Source organism: Rhamphochromis sp. 'chilingali', assembly GCF_963969265.1.
Source record: "Rhamphochromis sp. 'chilingali' genome assembly, chromosome: 9".
Classification (NCBI taxonomy): Eukaryota; Metazoa; Chordata; class Actinopteri; order Cichliformes; family Cichlidae; genus Rhamphochromis; species Rhamphochromis sp. 'chilingali'.
The window spans coordinates 16,609,529-16,636,408 of record NC_137936.1 but is presented as its reverse complement, the minus strand read 5'-3'; the positions used below and the strand labels follow the sequence as shown (position 1 = coordinate 16,636,408).

Sequence of the window (26,880 nt, the reverse complement as noted above, 5' to 3'; positions counted from 1 at the left end):
TGCTTCATAAAGAGAAACATGCCATGTCACAAGGCTCGGATCATCTCAAAATAGTTTCTTGAGAATGGCAATGAGTTCCCTGTACTCAAATGACCTCCACTGTGACCAGATGTCAATCTGGTAGAGCACCTTTGGGATGTGGTGGAGCAGGAGCTTCTATTCATGGGTGGGGGGTTTGCAGTAACTGTGCGATGCTCTCATGTCTATTAGCAAGGTGCACCTAATAAACTGACAGGTGAGTATATTTCAGTCTGGATAACCAACTGAATGAGTCCCTGCACAGTAAAGCTCAGTTCAACATATTAAAACTGCAAATTCTTTTGATTTTTGTTACAGCAATGAACCTCAAAATAATTGAAAATAGCGAAGCTGATCCCTCCAGGTGGTCTGATTCTTGTGTCTGTGTGGTCTCTGGTGAAAAACAGCCGCGTGGAGGAGCAGTGTTGACATCACTGGCACAGGTGAGTCATGCCGGCATCGAGGCTTGATGCGGAGCGTCAGTGCAGCTAACAAGACGACAGCAGAGGTGTTGCTGGCTTTGTGACGCAGCTCCCGCAGCCTCTTGCTCAAACAAGAGCTGCCAAGAAACAACTGAGTCTTTGTGGAAAACGATGCAACACACTGTAGCCTTAATCAGTAAAATAACATTTATTGAGATCTAACAAAATAAATAATCTGTTTGCAACAATGAACTGAGGAGGTTACTAATGCTGAAGAGACGAGCAGGTGTAATGATGCACAGCGGCCTCCCTCTACTCTGAGATTAGAATACAAAATCATAAGACTGTTACACATTTTAACACCCTGTGTGGGGCCCAGAGGTTGATTTCGCTTGTACGAGATGCTCAAGCTCCAGTAGATTTCTCTCCGTAAATTCCTGCCTGTGTTTTAATTCTCCTAATGTGAGATTAGGTATGTGCCTCAGATCACAGAAGAACTGACATACGGTTCACCTCGTTAATCTATGACTACAAAAAATATCATCCCAAAGACAAACTGCCATAGTGTGTTTCCAGTACACCTACAAAAAAAATCCAATCCATAAAAAAAATTATAAATCTTACAACTTAGTTTTGAATGTAGGTTTTTCAAAGGCTATACAATGGTGCCTTTAGTGCACGAGATTAAACTGCAGATGACAGAGAGGAGTAGCTGAGCTCAAAGCCGAATTCTTCCCCCCGCTGAAGGAACCTCGAGCGAGACGCTGTAACCAACCCTGAAAGCTGATTTCACAGTCTACACTGCTCCTGTTTCATGCCACGCAGCTTAGAAACAGTGCTCTGTGTACACTTTCACATAACGAAAGAGGACGAAATGTTGCACCATCATCACTTCAACCATGTGTGCAAGAGAAAGTTGTGAGCGAGGTGTGTTTTTATTTTTTGTTTGTTTTTTAAATCTGATGGGATGTAAGCTGATGCAGCAAAAGACAAAAGGCATCTCGTCCTCATAGCTGGGTTTGCCTGCATGCAATCTGGATGAAAACATGTTCCCCCAAAGTCTCTCTTAAAAATATTCTGTCTTTAACACCAGAACATCCGTCTGTTTCCTGAGAGTGAGGAGCTTCAGGGGGGGTTAATCCTACTGCTTTTATGCTCTAACTTGCTGCAAGTGTTATTAAGTACCTCTGCTAAACACAACTACAACGAGTCGCTCAGTGCGGAGGAACTGGAGGATTAGTTTCCAAAGTTGCAGTGCCCCCTGCTGTGGTGAGCCCGTTTTGTCTCAAGCAGGTGGCACATCCAACACACAGCAATGATCACAACAAAGTAATTCAGTTCTTTTTTTGAGCATTTTTTTTCTTATATCAGCTCAAATCTGTGGGACATTTTGTCCATGTGTTAAAAAATAAAACAACAAAAGGAGTCTCTTCCCTGTGTATTCACTGAATATAAAATCAAAAACATTTTCAACTTCATTCACAACCTCAGGATTCAGAAGTCACTGCAGATTTATAATATCAGTTGCTGGTAATTTCTCACATTTCCTGTACTGGCTTGAAGTCAGTAAGCGTCTTCCTCTCCATCAGATGTCAGTGAAGTAAACGTGGCCTGTTTACAAGTCTCTGATTGGAGCTCAGTGGCAGGGCAACGTTTGAGTTCCCTGATAAGCTCCTGAAGGTTTCATTTCCCTCGGTGGTTGGAGTCATCTTTGGTGACACAAGGGCTACTGCTCCTGCACGTTGCTATCGAGCTCTGCCTCTCCACTTTAATGTCATGGTCTGTGGAGAGATGCAAATTTGAAGAGAGGAAAGTACACCAGTCAGCCCCAACATTAAATAACCTCTGACAGGTGAAGTGAATACCAGTGATCACGTCAATACAATCTGGTGATCTGCTGGAAAACTTTTGTGTCTAAGCATTCATGTAGATGCTACTTTGACAAGCACCGACTGACTAAACAGTGATGCAGACCAAGTGTGACACCCCGAACCCAACACGCTGTAAAAAGGGATCAGGAATTACTATAGAAAAAACTCAGAGGTGCTGGTCTGATAGCCATACTCCACAGATTCCAATCTAACTGAGCATTCATGGGAAAAACACATGATTCATGGGGGAAACCCACTGGATCCAAACAAACCTGCTGCTTAAGTCACAGCTCTTGACTCCACATGATACTCCTACAGGTTCACACCGTGACGGATCAGGGATGTTTTCCCAGTTTTAATGCCCTTGCTGATCAGCAAGTACATAAAAAGCACAGAGCGTTAAAAACAACTCCAATCCAAAACAGTTGGTTTTTGGAGGATTAGATTTATTCAGATTGCCTGAATTTTCCTGATTGACGTAAAGGTTGAGGCTCGGTTAGAATCAACAGCACATCACTTTAACAAAAGACAGGCAGACGTCACACGGATGAGTATGAGTTAGGACTGCACAGCAATCAAGAGTCAACTAGTGATTAAGGGCGTTTAAAAAGCCGTTTGGGGAATTCACCAAGAAGTTGTCCCACAGGGAGTGAAGTCATCACGGTTTGTATGACCGAGCAGCTCAATAACAAAATGTCTCCAGAGTTGCACAGACAGAGATAGACTGAGCTGAATTATTATTTTTTGGCTGGTAATAAAGCAGCGATGAAGTCAGCAAATCAAGTGAGCAAGACAGAAAAGACATGAAGAAATAAAAACAGAAGAGGCCGATGATCACCGTGTTTTTGTAGCGAGCCGACGACGTAAACACACTCGTAAATCTATTTCATTTACTTGCTCCTCGGAGTGTGTGTGCATGTCTGCATAAGACATAAACAGCATTATTTTTAATATGAGAGAGAAAAAAAAATCACACCATCAGTAAAACATTGTATCATCGTGAGGATTTAAAAATAAATTATATACATGTAATGGAGTATGTGAACCCATATCCTGACTAGATAAGACGACAGCAAAAGATAAGAAAGCAGAAAGGAGCCAGTGACGTTGAGGGGAAGTGAGAGAAAGTTCTGATTAATGAGCGAAACACAAGAAGGAAACTTGGACGAGTGAGCGAGCGACAGGGAGAGAGAGAGAAAAACGACAAAGTGAGTGAGATCTGTGCCAGAGATGAAACATATGTCATTTTTTTTTTGTTTCCGCAGTCCTTTTGGTAGAGGGAGAAGATGTATAAAAAAGACTGTGCCATTTCCCTGCCCACAGGTTTTTATTTTTGTACACTGTCGCTTGGTGAGTCAATGCAACGCCCCTCCAATTACCTCCCACTCTTTCGCCCCCACGCCCCATCCATCCCGCCCTTCAGCCCACGCACCTAACACACTCTGACGTCAGCAGCTGCTGAGAGTCGGGGGGGGGGGGGTCCGATTCTGCCGCCCACAGAGTACTTCCTATCCCCCCCCCCTCCCCCCCCCCCTCCCCGCCCCCTCATGTCTTTACTGGCTTCCTTCTCCTCGCCTCATCTCTTCAGCTGGCTATCACAGCCCAGAATGACTAACTTGCCCAGATCACTTTTTTTCCCTCCTTCTTTTCTTTTTCTGCGAGAAACTGTGATGCATCAGAAAAAACGCTTCACTAACAGGGTATTAAAGAAGTGCTATAACAGTGTAGCAGCCCCCCCAACCAGCTTCCCCCCTCCGACTCTTTTCCTCTCTATATATCGCTCTCCACCTCCTTCTGTTTCCCCTTCTAACTTCTATCCTCTCTAATTTACAGTCTGCTGAAGTTCAGATGCGCATGGTGGGAGGCACCTCGGAGAGATTGTGACTCACTAGAGTTCAAACTGTAGAGCTTTAAAATATTAATTGTTAGGAGAGGTTACGGAGTCTCTGTCTGTCATTTTCAATTCAACCCCACCACCACCATCATCTTCTGTTTTTTATTTTATTGTCTGTGTACTCACAAGATCAAGCAGGAGTTTGGCATTTTATTTATTTTTTAATTTAATGTTTTGGTTTATACTTAGAGGAACATGTAGATGCCTCTCTCACCTCTCTGTGATGAATATAAATGAGCAAACAGGACAAAAACAAATTAATTGGTGAATGTGCTAACTGGCACCCATACCTTCCTGCTCGCCACATGAGAGTGGATTAATTTAAAAAAAAAAAAGGAAGAAAGTAAATAAATGTGTCACTCAAAATGTCAATCTCCTCTTTAACTGGTACAAAACTGGGCAAATATCACAAAATTTCCTTTATTCTCTGTGCAGTTTCAAATACATAATACTTGTAGGTCATTACTTGAATTGTCACCTGTGGCGTGAGCTCCGTCTGAACCTAGGCTGATCTTTCCCGCCCGGTCATGTGACACCATGCGAGCCAGTCTCAGCCCTTCGTCCATGAGCGTTTGCTGTATGAGGTGGCGACTCCAGCTGGCGGGGTTGGAGGTTTCAGTGTGAGGACGGGGAGATGGAGACTGGTTGCACTGGGAGCCCATGTCTACCAGAACAGACAGATCTGGGTTTTATTGCTGCCTTTAAAGAGTTTTTATAAAAACAAAAACACTTTGACAGATCAGTGCAAAAACCCCGCAAAACAAACAGGTTTTATTACTTTACAATTTATTTTGCTAACATCAGTCTGATTCTTCTGTTTTTTACCATGTGATACACTGTCCAGGCTTTCTGCAGATAAACTGTCGTCATCTGCCCTCTGAGTCAAACTCTCGGATCCCTCCACTCCGAGGAGTGATGACACACTCTCGGGCACGACTCCCTAAGATACATCACACAAGCAACACTGTCAGTTTGGTGCTGATGAACCACTTCAGATGACTGCCAGTGCACCCGACACTCACCTCGAGCCTCGCTCTCTTCTGGGGCAAAAGGCTACTCTCGTCCGGGTTCGTCCTGCAGTGGGGGGGACACAGTGGCGGCAAATGAGTGTGAAAAGCACATGGTTTCACCCCTCACAGAGGTGAGGGTTCTACCCACAGAGAAAGCTAATAAATGATCACTGCAAAATCAAGACAAAGGATTTTTTTCACTGTGAATAAGTTAAAAAAAATTATTTTTATGTGTAAGTAAAAGGTGTCTATTGTTAGATGAGCAGACTGTGAACTTGGTATCTATTTTTCAATCATCAACAATCGAGTATAATAAATTATGATGCTGAAAAACTGAAATATAATTACAAAACTACTCCTGTTTAGTTATGGTTTGTGTACACTGACTCATTCTGTTTGCCCTGCACGAGAAACGTATGTAAATGTTCTGTGCAGGTTAACAAACACAAGTAGTATTTGTGTACTCTTGCAACGGCTCAAAAGTTGGCTCATTTAACTAACAGTACAGAGGTCGGAGTTTGATTCCCACTGAGACGTGAACTAGGTTCACTCTGAAAATGAATCCACTGGTTGGTTGATGACTCACATAAATCACCTGTTGAACATGCTAAACACAAACTATAAAATCATTTCATTCAAGTTTTTTCACATGATGCTCCTGTCTCCTGTCTGAAATAACCATTGTATTCACTGCTGCGAATGATCTGGTCTTTATGGATCTTTCAAGCTACACTCCTGATTCTGTAACAGTTCTTTTTCTTTCTTGGTACACAAGCTCCATTAAAACACAGCAGGCGTGAGGTGTTTTGCTCTTCTCTGCAGGCATCTTCTTACCTTGCATGCTTTAGTGTGGAGGTGTAGGCACATTTTCTCGCCACCTGCCGAGCCAGAGAAAAGAGCTCCACCCGTCTCAGCAAAAGGGCATTGTCACGCATGCAGAACTGGGCTGCAGCTTCATTGATGATCAGCTGAGAAGGAAAAACACTGAGTGAAGAAGGGATGGACACTGATTGACATCTGATTAAAGCTGCACTCTGGTATGAAGTGCAGCTTTAATCAGGTATAAAATGTGTTGCGATGCATTAAAATCTTCTTCGATTTGATGCTTTTACCTCATGATGTGTGAGTTGCTTGCCTTCCCTCCTCTTGGAGTCAAAGCGCCCATAAATAAGACTGTATTTCCGGATCTCCTCTTCCTTGTTCACGTCCTGGGACCCCATTCTGAAGATGTGTCCCACAGTCTTTGCCATCTTCTTATTCATCCTCAGCAAAGTCTTCACCTCTGCAGGATCTGACCTAGGCAGGGTCGTGAGGAGCCTCTCCACAGTCTCCACCACGGCCCTCGCTGTCTCTCCATCCAGCTGTCCTCCGGGCCAGGCAGACGGAGTTGCCGGGGTGAAAGATGCAGAGGGGCTCGGAGATGTGGAAGGACCGGGAGGACATGTTGACAGTAGAGGTGGGCTGGATGGCTCCTCTTCTGTTCCAGGTGCAGAACCCAAAGTGCAGTTCCCATCATGCTCTGGGCTGAGCCAGTGTGGATCCATAGGAGAAAGTTTTTCCCTGTAGTGTGTGTCTGGGGGCTGTGGAGAGGCCTGGGAACAGGGGCTTCTTGGACTCCCGCTGTGCATTGGTGTAAGACACATCCGATCCTCTCTCTCACAGGGGGATCCTGGCTGCCCATTACTCACAGACTTTCTGGGCCCGCCAGCTGATCCACTTGTGCCAGTGCCATCAACTTTAAAGAGCGGGATGCCCCCAAGAGGAACATTAGCAACAGGCTGGCTGAAAAGGGCAGGGTTCGCCGCCCAGTCTCGGAGGGCCTTTTGCAGCCTACGCACATGCAGTGGCTTGGTGGCCATGCCAACTAGTGCCATGATCTCCAGGAACTCCTCCTCCGCTGCCTCGCAGAGCTGCTGGACATCGTCACCACCCTGCTGGATAAAGGTTTCATAGTAGGCCAGCAGGTTGGCCCTCTGGAGGACCCGATACAGCTGCAACTCACCAAGTGTGCGTGGCAGAGACATGGCACACAGCACTGGAAAGTTTAGGCAGGAGAAAGGAAAGACATGAACCTGCAGATGGAGAAATCCTGTACAAGTTAATTATTTAGATAAAGACTTTGGCATCTGGACCACACCTAGTATATACAGAATACAAAATACAAATATAGTCAAATAATAAAAACTGATAAACAGTTAAAAGCAAGTTTAAGCATCCCTTGGGGCAGAATAAGCTCCTATCTACTCATTATATGTTTCATGACTTAATCTTTGAATACACATAAATCGCTTTTTTCTTACCTTCTTTAGGTCAGGTTTACAGATGTGTAAAGAGGAAATCGGCGTGATTTAGCAAGGGTGTCGCTCCAGCCACCGATGTCACGGGTCGGATCTGCCAGAGCAATACTGACAAAAGAAATAAAACTAAAATCTCCTGATCGCAGACAGAACCGCATTCAGACTGCACTAAAGTGAAAACACTCGTTTTTTGGCTCCATTTCAAATAAAGCCATCGACTGGAGGTAATTGTTTACTATCCAGATGTTAAGAGGCGAGCACCCGAAGACGACGCAGTTATTATCCCATTCGTTTCTTACCGTCTTACCTATTGCCGACAGCTTCCTCGGCGCAGATTGGCGTAGTAAATCCCCTTTGCGTATCTTACCTCGTCTGAAATCACTGGCAGAAATCCTCCTCCGGCGCACCGTATTGGTTGCTGGCTGCCTTTTTGCTGTCTGTGTGGGCTGGAGAATGACGGGGGCGGACTGCAGCACGCCATCTGACCGAAAAAGAGCCTTCCTCTCCCGGTAGAGAGGCGGCTTTCAAATTGGAGATGTGGGTGGTGGTGGTGGGGGCTTGAAATTAACCCTCTGCGTCTTCAAGATTAGTCCTTTATGCAGAAGCTTTAGGGGGTTCCCACCGTTTTACTATGTCAGAGACTCCCAAAACAAGCAGCCAGCTATACACTATGCAAACCTCTATAGATAATAAACTGACGTGACAGATGTGGATTTTTACTGAAGACCAGTTCTGTTATTTCCCCCCATTTTATGTAGGAGGTGGTAGAGTGGGTGAAGCTCCAGCAGTTTTTAAATGCTAGAATTGCATTTTGTTTTGTTTTGTTTGAAAGAATAAAGGACCAAGTCACCAAACCGTGGCTTTAAATTCACTAACAGTATCTCCAAAGAAGTTCAAAGTCCAACACCAGCATCTCCAATCCTTTTTTTGCCACATTTTATGTGATTGTTCTATTGTACAGTGATGGCCTGTAAGATATGTATTGCGTGCCTATCCATTTCCAGTTTTAAGTGGCCTTTAGGTACATCTACACCACGCACTTTAGAAATAAGGGATTTATTCATATGTTACAAATAACAACCCAATTACCCTTTTAGTGTGAGCAAAAGATGGAGTCTGAAAAAATAAGCCAGACCGAAGCATCGTGGTCATTAAGCGTGGGCTTCTAACAAATCTTAGTATTAAGGAAAATGTGTTATCCATTTCCCCCCGAATTTGATTAGCAGGCTACTATGAACTAAAAACTCACGTAAAAACACCTCGGCGTGGGGTTGCTGGGTTTCTTAGCCCGAATTTCTAAAGTTAGCCGCTTACGGTCAGCTTTTCCCGAAACATTAGATGGCAGCAGAGTCCCGCTGTTGTGTTTTAACCGCGCGCAAACCGCGAAGAGGGAGCTGGAGGCGGAAGAGGAAGTAGAAATAAAGTGGGAAAAGGAGCCGCAGAAGAAGAAGAAGTGGCTTAAAAAAAACAAAACAACACCGACACTTGGATGTCTGTTAACAAACAAGGTTATACAGTTATCCGAGAGGTATATATGACATTTCATTTGTTTTAATACAAAACGCAGAATTATTTGCCTTCTTTGTTGCACTGGACGTCCCGGTTTTTAAACACGTCTTTGCGTTAGTAGCCAAACCAACCACACAGGAAGGGGAAACAGGCGTTTATATTTCAGTTAGTCCTGCTAGTAGCTAATAGTTCACTGCTGGCTCGCTAAAAGCATAAACAGTCGCCTGTTTTGTCTTCGTTTGTGGCCTTATTTAGTCGAAATGTTGCCAGGTTAACTATCCAGAGGCAAGCTAATTTTAGCCCCCGTAGCGCCTGTCTGTCATCCTGCTTGGCTGCTTCCTCATGCTAACACCAGGGCTGCCTGCTAACATTGTCCGCCTTTTAAAACATCTGGTGATTTGAACACAGTTAACATGTTAAGGGTCTGACTGACTTCTTTATACTTTTTTATTTACTGTGAAAGGTTAAAAGGTTGTTTATTAAAGGTCGGGTTTTACACACACTGCGTTCTTGTTTGGCTAACTGGATTAGCAAACAACAAAGCAGGGTAACTGCATGTAGTCTGTGTTTTCACATCTGTGTAAATACGCGTAAAAGTAGCTTCAAAGAGGGTATTTGTAACTACTTGATACTTATACAGTTGTACCGATGAAGTCGTGCAGCTACATTGCTCACTGACTACGTAACTCGTTAATTTATAGTTACCCCCTTTTGTTTCTTTTAAAACTTATAGTTTAGCAGTTATCATGCGCTCTGGTGTCAAAGCATTTGTCTTAAAGTAATGCTCTTACTTTTCAGTTGTCTGGAACGTCTAAGGATTTTTCCTGCATTTAACCCAACACATTAAAAAAAATCACTTGGAAACAAAGTTAGAGAGACAAAGTGGAGATGTGCAGAGGACGGAAAGTGGATGTTAGGGATTCTAGGGATAGTGTGAGCTAGAGAGACATGGTTTATGGCTATATATTAAATCAGAAAGCCAAAAATAACAGGAACAAGGATTCACTTATATTAAGTAGGGTGACACAGACTTGTTGTGATATCAAAACCTGGAGATTGATTCATATCTGTTGCTTTTCAGGAGCTCCAGTGCATCATGTGAGTTGTGCAAAAGCCTTTTGATATGTACAAGTGGCTGCTGATGCGGTGCACCTGAACTTGACCCACGGGAACCCCCAGTCTCGCTTTTTTATGAGAGCCTGGGGAAAATGTGGCCTCAAATTCTGGATTTAGTGAAAATCAGATTTTACAGCGCTTCAGTCAAATTGCTGTAAGGAACATGGAAAGAGAAGCGTCTAAGAAAGAGATGGATGTTGTGGACACTGACGAGGAGTTCCCTGATGGTGTTTCGGCCTCAGTGACCAGTTCAAGTCAGTGTGAGGTTGAGGATGAGTGCGAGCAGGAGGACAAAATAGCCTATCTCAAATCTCAGGAAACCCCAAACCCAGCCACTCTACAAGACGTTGGGGCTGGTGAAGCAGAGGCCAAAGATGATATTGAGGAGGTTTCAGAAGAGTTTGAGCATGACAAGACTACAGAAAATGAGAACTCACAGGTTATAAACCAAGAAGAGGATGATGCCGCAAAGGAGCAGCACATGAATGGGGAGTCTGGTTGGAGGAACATAGGAAGTGGAAGGAAGTGCAAACTGAGGAGCAGTGGGTCAGTTTTAGAGCAGATTCAGAGAGGCAATGTTATGTCAAGTGGCGGTCGGCACAAGCAGACCCGCAGACGTAACCACCACCACTATCAGCAGAACCGGGGCCGGCGGAGGACAGGAAACCAGCTCATCTTAGCGTTTAAGGAGATGCTGTCAGAGTGCCTGAGCTTCTGGTGCATCTCCTGCATCCACATGATGATTGAGATTATTGTCACTTTAACTCACAACTGTGGAGTTGGAGTGGAGACTGGAGTTGTAAAACTTTACAACCTTGGGCAGCAGCTCCTTGTGAAGATCACTGATGTTCCTGCAATGAAGGCAGATGCGATCCGGATTCTGAAGTGGGCAAAGTGCAAAGGAGCTTGTGTGGTGGATAAAACTGTTAGGTCAGTAAAGTGGATAAAGACAGTTGCCTTATCTTGTTTCACATTTTTCTGTGCTTTGGCTATTCTGGGATTGCAGTGGGCCAAGGGGGTTTTCCTTCGTATTGGTGGGGATAGGGGAAAGCACTATTGGACGGCTTTTCAGGAGACACGCATTTGGAAAAGGATAATGTCCTTGCTGGAGAAAGCCCGAAGCCTATTCAGGAGGGATGGTCATGTACCGCCATCCGCACCGGGGTCACCTGGCAGAGCAGGAAGAGCTCAACCGGGCCAGGAGTTGGAGAGACTGCTAGCACTGGTTGAGGTACCAGAGGATGAGCTCGATCCCTTTACAGTTCTCGGTGTTGAGGTGCATGCCACTGACACTGAGCTGAAGAAGGCTTACAGACAGCTGGCTGTCCAGGTGTGAGAATCAGAAATACTTCAATTTTTACTATTACATGGCTGCTGTAGTGACTAATTTTGATTCTTTACTCATGCAACCTTTTCCTCTGTCCGTTCTCTTTCAGGTCCATCCAGACAAGAATAAACACCCACGAGCTGGAGAGGCGTTCAAAGTGCTCAGGGCTGCATGGGATATTGTCAGTAATCCGGAGACACGACGAGAGTACGAGTTGTAAGTGCACGGGGAAAAAAAATCAACAAAGTTACAAAAGAAAGAAATATTTTAATCACAATTATTTATTGTATTTTAAATCATCTTGTCAATTATTTTAATGCAATGATTTTTCTTAAGTTATTTCTGTAAGTTCTTATTGGTAAAACAACAAAACCCACTCAAGTACAGTTTGATAAATAACTGTACATTTCACTCATTATCTCCGATCAACAACTTCTCTTACTCGTTCTCATGCAGGAAGCGCATGGCAGCGACTGAGCTCTCAAAGTCCATGAACGAGTTTCTCACTAAACTGCAGGATGACCTGAAGGAAGCCATGAATACTATGATGTGTACCAAGTGTGAAGGCAAACACAAGTATGGTGTTACACATCCAGCATCGCCATCACATCATACAGCTATAAAACTGTAGCTAATCTTGTAATCTTGTGTTGTAGGCTTTCAGCACAGGTGTGTTTTATTTGTTTCCTGTGTGTGTATGAAGGCGCTTCGAGATGGATCGTGAACCCGCTGAGGCCCGGTTCTGTGCTGAATGCAATCGTTGCCATAGCGCCGAGGAAGGGGACCTGTGGGCTGAATCGAGCATGCTGGGCCTACGCATCACATACTTTGCCTGTATGGATGGCAAGGTGTATGATATTACAGGTGAGCATCAGCTGTTGTTTACCTGTCCGGCTCGTTAGTAACAAACCAGTAGTGCATCTCAGAGTTTGTGTTTACCAACAATCTTTGTTGATATTTCGACAGGCTACTGAAAAGGTACGGGTTTTTCTTGCTGATCATTTTACTCTCAGTCATGTGACCTTTTATGATACTATCTTGTTTTCAGAGTGGGCAGGTTGCCAGAGAATTGGAATTTCTCCTGATACACACCGGGTCCCGTATCACATCTCCTTTGGTTCAAAGAACAACAGCAATGCCACACGACACAGGTACATCCCTCTGGGTGAACGTTTGGATACTGTATCTAATATTTATGATGTAAAGCAGACCTTTTCTTGTCAATAGTACCTTGTCACACTCAAGAATTTAAAGCATGCATGGCTATGGGAAGTTTTTTTAGCTCAAACTTGCAATGTACACCTGGTCGTTGGTTCGACTCTAGCTTGGATCATGTTCACAACATAAACGAGCTGATCTGGAGTTCATTTGGAACTACTGACACCACTAAAGTGTCTTTTTGTGGTTGTTTTGGTCTGCACCTGAGTGCGATCTGAACAAACAAACCACACAAAGGCTCAGGTTTATCCCGCTTGTTTTTAAACATCTGCCCTTTGCCAACGGCAGACTGAGAGTTTTCCTTTTAAATGTGCAGAGAGGGGAAAATGCAAACGTTTTGGCACTAGAGAAGAAATTTAAACAAATAAGCTTTAAAATGTCTGACTTTGCTCAAATTAGATTAATGTAAACATGTTTGATATTAGTTCTTTTTATTTCTTTCTTAGTCTGCGATCTGCATTATGTTGGTGTGTATTTTACATGCATCTGGCTGTGTATGGCATAGAAGGAGCTCCCCCTTGTGTATTGCGGAAATAACAACGTTTACAATAAAGAAAGCTGTACTATTCATTTCAATTATAGTCAAAAAGGTTCCTCTCCATGCAACGACATTATTTCCCTCGACAAACTTAAATTTCCATCTTATCTTTCAGGACGCCGTCGGAGCAAGCGGCAGGTCCGACCAACCCAGCTGATTTGCAGGACTTCTTCAACCGAATCTTTAAGGGAGGACCTCCTAATGACATGGCTGCCAATGGAAGCTTCTTCCACTCAGGTTCGCCTCATCACCCACCTGGTGCTGGAGCGCCTCCCTTCTCCCCTCCTCCAAGTCAGACAGGTTTTTACATGTCGGGAGGTCACCGGCCCGAGTCCAGCGAGACGTGGGCTGAAAGTGGCAAACCCCCCAGGAGGAGGAAGAAGGTCCGCAAACCCTTCCAGAGGTGAAGTTCGCCGACTTATTAGTGTATGAAAACAGCAACACAGGGATACAAAATATAATGGCCATGTTTGTCTCTCGCCTGCCTGTTGGCATGCCAAGATCTGAACTGGAGAAGATTCAAGGGGGTCAGATCAGCCAGAGCAGAGAGAGACTGGATCACGAAGAGGAGTCTGTCAACTGAATACAAGTATTGAAGGAGGTTCTGAAGGAGGTTGCAGTGATGGTGCTTTACCTCTTAATCCACCTTACTTTTTTTTTTGTTGTTTTTGTCATTTTGGTCTTAAAGACGACTGTAGCCTTGGCATTGAAGTTCTTATCAGGATGCCGTAATTAAACCTTTTTCTTTTTTTAATCACGTCCTGCCAAATCCTTCACTGCATGATGTTTTCACCTGCATTTTAACACTTCAGTTCTCTCACTTTTGTTAACGTTTTATATAAAGTTAGCTTAAGAAATCGGCTTTTTAGGAGGGTTAAAGCCGGTGTGTACATGCATCACTGTGATCGAAAAATGAAGATACTAATCTGGCCAGCTTCACAGTCTTTAGTGTTATTGATATTAGAGGCATGTGGCTCTACTACTGAAGCTGCACATCGCCCACAATATTTCAGAAAGGAATCTAACCTAACACATCTGAGCTTAATTATTTATAAAATGGGGAGTGGTTTTAACTCACCAAAGCAGCACATTTAAGTATTTCTTTAGTGAGAAGTCATGTTGTTTTATAAGCAGGTCTAAACAACTGCTAATCTGCTTTTCCATTGAAATCAAAGGCCAAGCTGTGGTTCTGTGTCTGATTTGTAAAACAAAAAAACAGAAAGAAAAGACAAAAATATCTTAGCATGATAATTATAGAGATGCACCTCACCCCTTAAAAAGTTTTTTACCCTGAGCTTTCTGAAGTGGTAACGTTGCAATATGCAGATACTGCAGGATGTGTGGAAATGTAGCACAGCCACGTAGATTCACACCATGGTTCACACTGTTTAGACCACTTTCTAAAAATGTGAAAGTAACATCTCAAAGAGGAAATAAAAAATTTGTAATTGACTTTATTAAGCTAATCGCACAACCGAACATTTAACAGCTGCTTGATTCTAAGTAAAAATGGTTCTACTTTTTGTCCATTGCAAAGTCTCTTTTTCCTTCAGCACCGTTGGACCTTATTTTGGCTATAACTGATGTAACACTAGACAATATCTCACTATTGCAAGTAATTACTTTGCCTGGTCTTTCATTCTGGACCTACTTGTTCAGTGGCAGTTTTTGAGCCAGTCGTGCTGTTACAGAGCATCTTATAGCCGCCGCCCAGCTCAGGACACGTCAGATCTGATTCTAGTCCAAAGCGATTGCTCTTATGTCTGCTTGTTTCAGGGTGCGCCGTCATCTCAGCGACTCCTGACGGGTTTTCATAGTTGTGTCGGACGAGGTTCACGTAACCTCTAATCAGACTCTAAACGACTGATGTCCTTTTAATCCCCACGGTATTACTGTGTAAAAACAAGAAGGTGTCAGAAAAATCCCAGTTAGTTGCATTTTGTTGTTTGGTTTGTTGTTGACATGTTTCATGGTCAGAAATAACACTTTAACTTTTGTCAAAGCTTAATGAAAGAAAACCGTTGTTATTGTTTACACCTGACATGAAGATTGTGTAGTGATATGGCAATTGTATGCTATGAGGCATCTGATAAAAGCATTTCTTTTTAACATTGACAGTTGATCACGTCCATTGAGTACGTCCATTGTTGGTGATTTTATTTTTTTCCCTTTGTGTTCATTTGCACACCCACCACTGTAATAACATGAGAGGGATTTTGAACTGTCATCAGTGGTTTAGTCCAGCCAGCAAGGCTCCAGCTGCAGCTGAGTAGGAGGTGTAGCTCACTAAGCTAACAGCTCATCTACAAATCAAGATTTATTATATTATTATTATTTTTGTAGAATCTGAAAGTTAAATGAGTGACATTTGATTGCACATCCGTTACCCTCTTGACAAAGTATGTGAATGCTTTTTGTGATGCAAGGCGTGTGTTCGCCTGGAAGCTTGAAAGAAGTCTGTGTTGCAAATATAGTTTGAGCTCAACCAGGACGATGCGTTTGCCATGTTTACTTCATGTGTCAAATAGTTTTTTTTGTTATATGTATTTGACCAGTTTCCTGGACATGGGAGTAAATGAGTGTCTATCTAAAGTGTCCCTTCCTTTTTCTTGGTCCCAGTTGAAAACAAATCTAGTCCTGGTTAAAGTGAGAAAATAAAAACAGATTCCAGCTGAATTGGGGATTTGCTTCAGTTCCTGTTCAGGAAACTGGATCCACAGCTGTGACCGCTTCATGTTTGATTTGAGAACGTGCTGTGACGTGTGTTAAAGGTAGCAGTTCAAAGTCCAACAAGTTAAAGAGAGAGCCAACACAGTGACCTTTTTTAATTATCTTTTCCTTAAAGTTTTTTAACAGAATATGCAGAATTATTGCAAAAAATATCAGACAATCATCAGGGTTTTTTGTAGGGACTACGGAGGCGAGTTCCCTGGCTGGTTTTAAAATATCACTTTTGGGTTTCTTCCCCCCCACTCCCCCTGCCGCTTTCTCTGGTTTCCAAAATAAAGAGGATTTCCTATATGCACAATGTCTGTTCTGTTCCCTGTTTATTAAACTTTAATTACACCTCAGATACAATGCATATCACCGTTATATCACTTTAAACATAAACAAAGTGAGGTTACACGGCTCTGTATGGCAGACATATTGATAAGAATCTGCTGCTTGCAAGCCGGCACAGATCCCGTCTTTCTGACTGGCTTAATATTTAATTTTATTGTAAACCCACACCGAGAAGGACTCTGTGGGTTTTACCTCATATGGCTTTCCCACTCTCTGACCTTTACCCCTGTTATGGCTACGAAAAAGAGGGGCCTTACAAGGAATCATTTCAGAGAGGTGCAGATAACTGCATGCCACTCAACTGTAGTCTGATTCGCTCATTTATAGCCTGTTAGATATGAAATAACGATGAAAGAAGAAAAAAAAAAGTAGATCTCACTTGCCTCATTAAAGCAAAGAAAAATCTTGTTTTCAGAAGCGACCCTGCGATTACCATTACCTTTCCTGGAGTGTTCCTCAGCTGCCCAGCAGTGAGCACTCAAGCTCCTCGCAGCTATATTAAACACTCTAAATGCAAAACTTAATCAATGCATGTCTGAGCTACATCACATTTACAAATATTTAGCCCGGAATGACGCATCAAAACTGATTGTTGCTCATCATCCTCCGTCTATTGCACTCAATGAACCTGAGGGGGCTATTCTAAAGAAAAAAAAAAAGATAATAACGGGCAGCCCATTCTAGAATATATAAATTCAGTGCATTTCATTAATTGATAATAGTATTACCTTTGTGGTTTTGACATAAAATAACTACCCTACATGGATCTTTTGATAAATTGTCAACTACCTTAATTGCCAGCATGTTATTTTCTTCCATTTACCTGATTGATTCATAAACATCACATTTGTTTTGCTTTCTCCTTTTTCATAACCCAAGTGCCAATTGTCCTGCAAGGATCGTGTCCCTCTTGCTTCTTTCACCCCTGTGTTTATTTTCAGTTCAAAGTTAACAGTCTGAAATAAACCTCGTTTATGTTGTATTCACTGTCAAACAAGCCAAATTAGCTCCTTTCCCTTTAAGCCAACTTTATCCTGATTGGCTGGTCCTCACAAATAGAAGGTTTGAACAGTAGGCAGGTGGAGCTTCTTTATTCTCAAGCACCAGCTTAATCAACCTTTGATGACATCATAAAGATGCCTGGAAACTAAATGTTTGGAGCTTTTAATCCAAACTTTATTTTCCTTTACAAAAGTTGGAATCAGTCTCAGCTCCATCTTTGACTGAAATTCAAACATTTGCAAATATAATTTGGCTCAAAGCTGATTGTCACTTTGCGATATACACACACACACACACACACACACGACTGCATAAGCATCTGGTTAAGAAGAAGACTGTATCATTTATGAATTAAATATTTCAACCTCTACACCCATAATTTTCCTTGCCTAATATCGAAAACATGATCATGTGTATAAATGCTTCAGATCGTGCCGGCTACATCTGCTCTTCCATCATCTACAGCTTGCCCTTCAGAGCTGCGATGACAGTGTTGAGCTTTGAACAGTCTCGATAAGCCACCAGGCCGCCACGGTTAGCCCAGCGGTCAGCTCCTTTGCACTCAGTGTCAGGCTCATGATAGGTCAGTTCTGCTGTGTGATCCTGTCCTTCACTGGTCATCTGTAGACGCTTAGTCAAGTCCACCACCCCCCCACCGAGTGCTCGGAGCAGGGCGTGAGGAGCGCAGGAGTCCCACTTAAAGGTGCTTCCCTCTGAGAGGATGTAAACATCAGCCAGGCCCTCAATGACACACAGGATCTTGTAGCCGGCTCCAGAGGCGTACATCAGCTTGTCAGAGCTGCAGAGCAAGGCTAGCACACCTTTTACCACCTGCTTCTCACTGGAGCTCAGCACCACAGACAGCCCTCGATCCTCTCCATCTTTCGGCTGGGACACAGAGCAGATGTTAATGCCGTCCCAGGACACGCCCCAGAAATGCCTTCCCTTCCACCTGCAGAGAATCGGGAGTAAAGTGAGAATATCTTACTTTGAGGCTCAGAAGCTTCATCATGTCACACCATCACCTAAACACAGTGTGAAGTTTCCTGTGACATGCATGGCATCTGCTCAAACCCGTCAATCTGTTAATATTTAGCTGCAGTAGGGTGAGGTTAATATGAAATGTGTAGTTTTTCTGTAATCGTCTAATCTGCTGAAGAAAGTAAAAGGTAAATGTAGAAAACAACCTTCATAGAGAGGGATGGAAATGTAGGGAAGATTATGCTTATGTGGGATAGAATAAAAATGTTTAAACCTCAAACTATGCAGGTTACAGGACGGCATTTCCTGTGCATTCTGTGTGCACAGGAAACTAAAGACTCATGCATTTCCCCGTTTCTACCATCATTCTACGTGAATTTTATTTTGTTGAATCGAATTCCTCTGAATTCTGCATCATGCAAGCTTTGGTGAAATTTAAAGAGGTGAGCTTTCTACAGCAATACAGCTGCTGTAGCAGGGGGAATTATAGAGATCAAATTAATTTATTGTAAGAGCCCGTAAAGATACTTTTTTTTTTTCTTAACTTGGGCGTTTTAATATTTACTGGCTTTTCACCTCCAGAGGTTGTTGCATAGATAATATAAAGTCCAGCAAAATGTAGCAACTTAATGTTTAACCCTGCCAAAGTGGAGATAGAAGAAGAAACATTGCTGTGACTCGAGTAATATAGTATACGTGGTGAAGTGCCAGAAGGATTGTCGACTAAGTGGATGGCACAACACGGGAGAGCTGTGTTGTGCCATCCACTTAGTCCAATCCTACCTAATCAGGCCTGAACTCGGCAGTCTATTTACACCTACAGTCCAGAGACCACTCTTTAAATGATGAGGAAGTGCACATCGCAGACAGGGAGGAACGCTGGTTTGAGCACGGAGCCAAGGAGGCCATTTATGGGTAAAGAGAACGACCATCACCAGCAACCAAAAACAACATTAACTTCCTTACCAGGGTGTGTGAGCATGCATCGCTTTTTAGTGATTACTCACTAGGGATGGGTATCGAAAACCGGTTCTTGTTGAGAACCGGTTCCCACTGTTTCAATTCCTTGGAATTGTCTGCCATTTTTGCAAACGATTCCTTTATCGATTCCAGTCGCCCCGAATGACGTCACCACGTTGCGGAGCGTCATTTACCTGGCAGGAAACATGGCCGCTCAAACGCTCAAAAGTTTGGTTATACTTATCGAGAACAGATGACAACAGGGCAACTTGCAATACTTGCAAAGTAGATATTTCATTTAAGGGAGGAACCACTACAAATATGCAAAAGCATTTGCTCACAAAACACACGATGACCTTAAATGAATGTCGTGTTTTTAATTCCGCTCCGGACTCGTGAATCTCAACCCAGCAGCAGCGGTAACGTTTGCACGTCCTCTCCCGTTAATGCGGCAGGTAAATAATCAACTAACAGTGCATATTATGTTAGCGCGATCTGCCTTATTACAAACCTGCCATTACTGTGCATTTAGGTGACCATGATGAGAGAGACAGAGTCTGGCTCAGATGCTGGCAGTTCTCGCTGCAGTCTACCGGTAGCGTCTCCTTTCAGGCCAGGATAGACGAATGTCACCGAGCAGTGACTGAGTTTGTGGTAAAAGGCTTGCACCCATTTGCAGCAGATGCCCCCGATTTTCGGTAAGTGAATGTGTTTAATTGTAGGCAGGGACATTACTGGAATTCTTGTGTAATTGCTACAGAATAATTTATGTTATACTTTGATATTGCTACAGAAGAATATTTATTTTATTATTTTACATTTACAATTTTTTTTCTTGGGGACCCTGTGACACCCCATTGAAGAGCCGTAGCCTGTGGATCTCTTAAGATCTCACTGTTGGGTTTGTAAGGCCATGTTACTCAATTTCTATCTTGTTCAAAGAGAAGATATAAAACAAAGTTCTAAGCTAATCGACCTTAGTGTTCTCCTTTTTAAAAAAAGAATCAATAAGAGAATCGATAAAGAATCGAATCGTTAAACAGAATCGAAAATGGAATCAGAATCGTGAAAATCTTATCAATACCCATCCCTATTACTCACCCCCCGCCTGCTGGATCTTTGTGGTGAAACGGCTGATTGATGACGCCCATGATGGGCTCGCCTGTGCTCCGCAGGTAAACGCCGATGAGAACCAACGCACAGTGCAGACCCGATGGAGACAAGCGGCCTTCCTCCAGCTCCTTCTCTCGGCCCTGTATGTACTGGCTGGTAGCATCTAGAGTATTTAAAAAAAAAAAAAAAAGCACAATAAAGACAAACTGAGCTCCGACATGAATGCTGAATGGGATTGTGGTAAGAGGTGAGCTCTTCACCTATGGGATCGATCCAGATGCCGAGCTCAGAGGGGCTGAGGGAAACAGTCAGGCCATCAGTGTTTGCCTCGACGGTCGCCGGGTCTTGGTGGATGGCTTTAGCCAGCAGAGAAGCTGCTGTGTGGTCACCGTCAAGCACGGTGGCCAGCAACGCCGCCGTCTCCTCCGCTGTGCTACAAACCGTGACTATCACACTCTCTCCTGGTGGCAGAGACAGAGACTTTGATTACTTTACAACAAACCACTTCAAATGTTTCTAATGTGCAAGGTGCAGCCATGGTAAATATTTAGACAGCAACATATTAATGTCTTCACTATGTACTCATAGATTAAAGTAAAGATCATTTGCCAAGTGTATATTTAGCTCCTCTAGATTTTAATATGAAGGTAGGCTGATTATCATCATGGTTATTATTACACAGCACATCTTAATGCTGGATGTTATATTTATGAATCTGCACTCCTGAGACAAAAGCACAGCTGGGGCTCCCCCAGAATAATCCTGAGGCACACCTGACAAACTCATACACAGGACTCATTAGAGTGCATGGAGGATTCAAGGTGTGCACATCTGTAACAGCACAGCATTGGATCAGATTGTCCTGAAGTAGACACTGTTGCTCTTAAAATGCTTTTTAGAAACAAATATTATTATTTTTTAACAACTTGTAGACATCAGTGGTTCCAATTTTGGGAATTTTAAGGTGCCCAGCCCAGCTTTAAGTAACTCTATCTAATGTAGGGAAGGAGTTCTAGATCTGGCAGGTGAAAAGAGGCATTAGTGATGCTCAAATTAGACTACAAAAGTGCCCTAGAGCAAAAGCTGTTGTTCTTGGCCCAGGGTGTAGTGTGTTATGTATAATATTAAGAAATTACCAAGCCCGTTTTCAAACTTGTTAGACTCCTCGCCATGAATGAATTCAGCCATGTCAGGGAACTGGACAAAAGAAAAATGACACAATTACAATGCAACATGCGGTCTGATCTTGGCCGGCTTCACAAAGACTTGTCCTTACCTGAGCGCCAACATCATGCCGGATCATCTCCTGAATCACCACATCGGCGAGCGTCTTGAAGTCTTGGACGAACTTCTTGTTCTTGTCATCTCCGGTCTTTTCTTGCACAAGGAGCTGGAAGAGGGGAGCCTCCTGCCTGCAGACCCGAGCCACGTTAGCAGCCTTTTCAGCCACCTTGAGCAGCAGCCTCAGCAGATCAGCCATGCCTGAACAGAGAAAGAAGAGCAGAGAGTTCAGTGAAACCGACCAAAAGAAGGAAAGTGTGTGTACGAGTGTGGGAGAGAAAAAGAGATGAGGGCGGTCACAGCTTGCACACTAGGCTAATTATAGACTCAAAATGAAAACGGGGCACTTCTGAAAGAAGTGAGTGTGAGAGAGTGATGTGACTATGCAGCAAGTTTCAGGGATAATAAGGCCAAATCTGCAGATTACGACTTCGAAAGTATGAAACACTTAATAAAAAACAACAACAACAAAAAACAAAAACACCACCACAAAAAAAAAAAAAAAAAAAAAAAAAAAAAAAAAAAATCAACAGTCACCATCTTAGTCACAGTCTTAGGAGGGAAATACCAAAAAGCAGCAATTAGGTCTGCATTAATCACTACTCAGTGCCAATAAGACACCTTTGAATGCTATTAGTAATCTTAAACAGCAAGACAGCCTCTTTTCCGGATATGGGGAAAAAAAGCATCAGTTTAAGCTCAATTATATAAATATTTACAAATAAATATAATTGTACAGAGCTCTCCGATAAACCGCTGCCAAAAAGGTCAGCTGAGGTTTAACGAGGTATTTACGAGCAAAGGAATACGAATGCGAAGAAAAACTAGAGTGGAATAAATGAAAGCCTACTAAACACCAGGTTAAAAACTGCCTCTTTTCCTCTCGTGTGTCCCTCTTCTCATTACCTGTGGGGTTTTTTTTGTTAGTGCTCCAGTCACCAAACGAGGATGTTTCCAGGAGACAAGAAGCAAAAACGAAAAAAAAAAAGGCGTGGACTTGGTGTAAATTACGGTTTTAAAGCTCTTAATTAACCCGTAGAACTGCCTGCTCTGGCTTCTTTACGTCAGTGCGAGTTTCCGATCGAAGAAGGGCGGACGGCACCCTCACATCTAGGCTGACAAATACAAGGTTCAGACATGCGCGCAGCTACGTGACGCACGGCGTGTAGGGTTTTCAAGGAGCGGACAACAAGTTGGGGGGGGGGGGGAGCGGTGCGTTCAAGTGCAAATGTAAAACTCGAGATCATATTTCGGGAATCATAAATGCATGTCAAAACCGCAAACCAGAGTTCTACAAAGAAAATGTATTACTGTATAAATCAAAAATACGATGGATGAGCAACCTACGCTCTGACCAAGTGCTGAACAAAGAAATAAAATGAAAATAAATAAATAATGTATAATAAATCGATTTCAAATTCCAATACAAAATAAAAGTATCAATGCAATACAAGCCACAAATAAATACGAGTAAAACAAAAATCTGAAATCAACACCTCAAACCGGGTCAATTTTTACAATTTAAAACTGATTCTTTCGTTTCATCCCTTGATTTTCGTCTTTTTTATTCTGGAATGACACATAAGTGAGGGTTAAGTGGCTTAAGAAAAAACAAAACAAAACAAAGAGTCCTCTGACAGTGGTCGGAAAAATCAGCCAGCGTGCAAAGACTTCGAAAGGCCTCCAAAAAACTTGAAGAATTATTGCTCAAGACCAATTTAAAAAACTGCTCCGTGGAAGCAAAATATAAAGAAATGAGGAATGACTCAAGAATTGTTCACAGCACTGTAAGTTGTCCTTTGTGTATTTTTGGACAAGTATTGTTGAAAAAGAGGTACTCAATTTGCATGTGATAGGTATTGATAATGGAGCTTTATTTAAACATCTTCTTGAGGACGTTCTTGTTTTTTTTTAATGATATTTCTTAAATAATGTGAAACGAGGTTATGTTGAATCCAGGTCATTAGAAATGAACTGAAACTACACTGTTTATGAACATAAAATGCTTCTGTTTTAAATTAATATTTTTTATATTACTGACTAATTCGCTGAGTGTATTCAACATGTGAATAATCTGGACCTTGTTTTTTCTTCCAGGAGGTACAAGGGTGGAAAATCATACTGATATACTAATTATACTAATATACTGATAGGAAAAGCATGTTGTACATTTCCAGACCATATTCGCTACAATATAATGCAATTTATTGATTAAGCCCCAGCAATGCCCCCAGTAATCATGTCTAATTTATAAGAAACTCGCCCCCACCACCCCATCTGCCTTTGTGGAGCACATTAGTTCTCTGTCATGCTTTTTTTTTAATGCTGTATCGTATAGCCATATTCTTACTGTAATGAAATGGATTTCCATTTGAACTCTTTAGAGCTCCTTTAATGGGAAGGCACAGGCAATTCCAGCATCTCTTCCTGTTAAGACCCCAAACACAGTACTGAGTTAAGAATACAACTGAAGCTCTTACTGTACTATCTCCATGTGACACGTATGGCAGTTCACTGGGATCGGTTTTTCACAACTGCTTTAGAGCCTTAAGACAAATGCAAATAGTTGCATCTGTAAATTAGATTACATCACATAAAGCAACTGAATTCTCTCTTTTGCATAAGGACAAAATCTTGCTTGGTGACTAATAATTATTTACTCTTATCAGACACTGTCAGATATTACTGGCCTTCATTTGAGCTCAAAGAAATCTCACTGAGATGCAGATCTGCAGATATTTAACACTTTTAAAGTCTCTTGTAGTTCTTGACTTTCTGTTACTTGTGACCTCATGGTTCTCAGCAAAGTATCCATTATGTGCTCATCTGAGGTTAGCCTTCATTTAAGCCTCATGTTAAGCTAAGTGCTGAAAAAAATAAATAAATAAAAATGCATACAGTATATTGCTCACATAAAGACTACTGCACACACACTTTACAGGCAAATGGTTCTTGGTTGAAGCTTTGACCACTAGGATCCATTAGTTGTGCATTACATGGTGAGTGTGAGACGATTGATCAATACAGTTTAGTGTGCGAGGTAATTTGAGCGAGGCAGAGAAGTCGCAGCTCGAAAAGCCTTCAGTCACACTGAAGATCCCTGGAAGACAGAGGAGGTTCTACAGATGGAGGTAAGAAAGACAAAATGCTCCCTATGCAAAACAGATTTTTCTTTAAATGTTGTCCTACAAGATCAGGATACAAATATGCTGTTATTAATGCATGCTTATAGTGTATTTAATGAAGAAAATCCAACAGACGGACAATTAACTTCTTTGTGTGGCGAGACAAAAGAACGGGAACTGATTCAAATTGTTTGTCTCAGGCCACAAAGGATGCTATGTCAGACCTGGAGAGCAGCATGATCACTATTATCCAAACTTTCCACCAATACTCGGGTCAGAAGTGCAATCTGAAGAAAGCAGACCTTAAAGAACTTATCAACAATGAGATGAATAATTTCATAGTGGTAAGATATCTTCTGCAAAGCGGGTGTGTTTATGACAACAATAATAAGCATGCATCAATTTGTTGGCACGCAGCACAGTGTGTATTTAAATAAGAAAAAAACTGCACAGAATTTCACAAACATTATTGATGGATTTAAAATTTATACGAGCAAAGCATGTACAACTGACTAAGGTTGCTTGGGGCTGTAGTGGATTTTTATTTGCTTCCTTTTCAAGCGTTGACACGCTGCACAGCTGAGTCTCAGAGATATTAAAAATATATTAGATAACTAACAATTTTCCTTCTATTCCGGTGTAATTAAGATTTAAGCCTAGTAGAGTTAGTGGTGATGCTACAGATTTATCAGTGTTATTAAATATACTGTCCATTTACTACTAATGATGAACTTTAATGCAATTTTCCTGCTAAACAGAAAATCAAGGAGAAGGACACACTGGATAAACTCTTCGCTGACCTCGACCAGAACGGAGATTTGGAGATCGACTTCAAAGAGTTCATTGCCCTCATCGCCATGGTCACCTCTGCTTGCAATGAACTGTTTATTCCAAAGCAACAGAAATAGTTTGCATGCACATGAATTACTCATTTAAAGAAAGTATGTTTTGTTTTTTGTGAGACTGGGAGACTCTTATTAGTCATGCAGTTTGATACTTTTTGTTAGTATGGAAATGTTTGCTGAATACACTTACCAGTCACTTTATTAGGTACACCTATTCAGCTGCTCATTAACACAAATATCTAATAAGCCAATCACAAGGCAGCAACTCAACAGATTTAAATATGTAGACATTGACCTTTTAAGTTCTGTCAGAGAAGAATGGCCAGATTGATTTGCGCTAACAGGAAGGCAGCAGTAACTCCCTCTTTACAACCAAAGCACAGCATCTCTCAAGGCACAAAATGAAACCTCAAACCTTGAAGCAGATAAACTACAGCAGCAGACGACTACTCCTATCAGCTGAGGCCACAATGGAAGACTGAAAAATGTTGCCTGATCTGATGAGAGTAGATTTCAACTGTGACATTTGGACGGTAGAGTCCGAATGTGATGTAAGCAAGATGAACTTTTAGATCTATGGATCCTGCAGTTCAGGCTGGTGGTGGTGAAATAGTGTGGGGGATATTTTTTGGCACAGTTTTGGCTATTTAGTACCAATTGGGTTTAAACACTACAGCATACCAGTGTATTGTTGCCGAACCTGTCGATCCCTTTATGACTGCTGTGTACCCATCTCCTGATGGCTGCTTGTAGGAGGAAAACAAAATGTCATAAAGCGCAGATCGTCTCAGACTAGAATCTTGAACATGAGTTCAGTGTCCTCAAAAGGCCTCCACAGTCACCCGACCTCAATCCACCTTTGGGATGTGGTGGAACACAAAATTTGCATCATGGATGTGCAGCCAACAAATCTGCAGCAACTGTGTGGCACTATCATATCAAGATCTCTGAGGCATGTTTCCAGCACCTTGTTGAATCTGTTTCAAAGAATTAATGTAGTAATGAAGGCAAAAGAGGGTCCAAACGGACACCACCAATGTATACCTAATAAAATGGCTGGTGAGTTTCTAATATAGCATGTGTGGAATATGTATTTGAGAAACAAAAATATATAAACGTATGATACTTCCACATATTTGTCTGTCATTACTAAACATTTATGCTCATCTGACAGAATCGATAAGCTACAGCAGTACTGAGACATGTTTAACAGATGCTGCTTCACAACATGCCCTCTGAAGCAAGGACGTCTTTTTTTTTGTTTTGATTACACACTCCTCTCTCCCCTTG

General features: G+C 42.3%; 4 protein-coding genes and 1 long non-coding RNA gene across 16 annotated transcripts; 3 read left to right on the top strand and 2 right to left on the bottom strand.

The window, feature by feature from the left end:
- Nucleotides 1-633: 633 nt before the first annotated feature.
- On the bottom strand, nucleotides 634-8,857 carry nab2 (NGFI-A binding protein 2 (EGR1 binding protein 2)). Of its 11 annotated transcripts, none has more exons than XM_080892066.1 (8): nucleotides 7,812-8,857; nucleotides 7,516-7,620; nucleotides 6,328-7,287; nucleotides 6,050-6,183; nucleotides 5,228-5,279; nucleotides 5,031-5,145; nucleotides 4,672-4,869; nucleotides 634-2,221 (listed from the first exon to the last, which is right to left on the bottom strand). In XM_080892066.1, the coding sequence occupies exons 3-8, from the start codon at nucleotides 7,237-7,239 to the stop codon at nucleotides 2,124-2,126; spliced, it is 1,509 nt and encodes a 502-aa protein (XP_080748192.1). In that variant the 5' UTR covers nucleotides 7,240-7,287; nucleotides 7,516-7,620; nucleotides 7,812-8,857; the 3' UTR covers nucleotides 634-2,123. The 11 variants fall into 11 exon arrangements, with proteins under 11 accessions (XP_080748192.1, XP_080748188.1, XP_080748196.1 ...); XM_080892062.1 differs by having other exon boundaries at nucleotides 6,328-7,250; XM_080892070.1 differs by having other exon boundaries at nucleotides 6,328-7,304; nucleotides 7,820-8,857.
- Nucleotides 8,858-8,925: 68 nt separating this feature from the next.
- On the top strand, nucleotides 8,926-16,250 carry dnajc14 (DnaJ (Hsp40) homolog, subfamily C, member 14). Its single transcript, XM_080891474.1, has 7 exons — nucleotides 8,926-9,040; nucleotides 10,103-11,467; nucleotides 11,574-11,680; nucleotides 11,921-12,040; nucleotides 12,168-12,328; nucleotides 12,513-12,615; nucleotides 13,336-16,250. Exons 2-7 carry the CDS (start codon nucleotides 10,301-10,303, stop codon nucleotides 13,625-13,627), a joined length of 1,950 nt encoding a protein of 649 aa, XP_080747600.1. The 5' UTR covers nucleotides 8,926-9,040; nucleotides 10,103-10,300; the 3' UTR covers nucleotides 13,628-16,250.
- Nucleotides 16,251-17,565: 1,315 nt separating this feature from the next.
- inpp1 (inositol polyphosphate-1-phosphatase) lies at nucleotides 17,566-22,799 on the bottom strand. 2 transcript variants are annotated; one of them, XM_080891475.1, is made up of 6 exons: nucleotides 22,527-22,799; nucleotides 21,616-21,821; nucleotides 21,476-21,536; nucleotides 20,600-20,800; nucleotides 20,328-20,502; nucleotides 17,566-18,237 (listed from the first exon to the last, which is right to left on the bottom strand). In XM_080891475.1, the coding sequence occupies exons 2-6, from the start codon at nucleotides 21,817-21,819 to the stop codon at nucleotides 17,745-17,747; spliced, it is 1,134 nt and encodes a 377-aa protein (XP_080747601.1). In that variant the 5' UTR covers nucleotides 21,820-21,821; nucleotides 22,527-22,799; the 3' UTR covers nucleotides 17,566-17,744. The 2 variants fall into 2 exon arrangements, with proteins under 2 accessions (XP_080747601.1, XP_080747602.1); XM_080891476.1 differs by lacking the exon at nucleotides 22,527-22,799 and having other exon boundaries at nucleotides 21,616-22,083.
- Nucleotides 19,257-20,539, top strand: LOC308402555. Its single transcript, XR_013972778.1, has 3 exons — nucleotides 19,257-19,681; nucleotides 19,759-19,924; nucleotides 20,402-20,539. It is a non-coding gene; the product is annotated as an uncharacterized lncRNA (long non-coding RNA).
- Nucleotides 22,800-22,856: 57 nt separating the features above from the next.
- LOC308402554 (protein S100-B-like) lies at nucleotides 22,857-26,715 on the top strand. The gene is made up of 3 exons (XM_080891477.1): nucleotides 22,857-24,751; nucleotides 24,946-25,089; nucleotides 25,504-26,715. Exons 1-3 carry the CDS (start codon nucleotides 24,746-24,748, stop codon nucleotides 25,651-25,653), a joined length of 300 nt encoding a protein of 99 aa, XP_080747603.1. The 5' UTR covers nucleotides 22,857-24,745; the 3' UTR covers nucleotides 25,654-26,715.
- The last annotated feature ends 165 nt before the right edge of the window (nucleotides 26,716-26,880 follow it).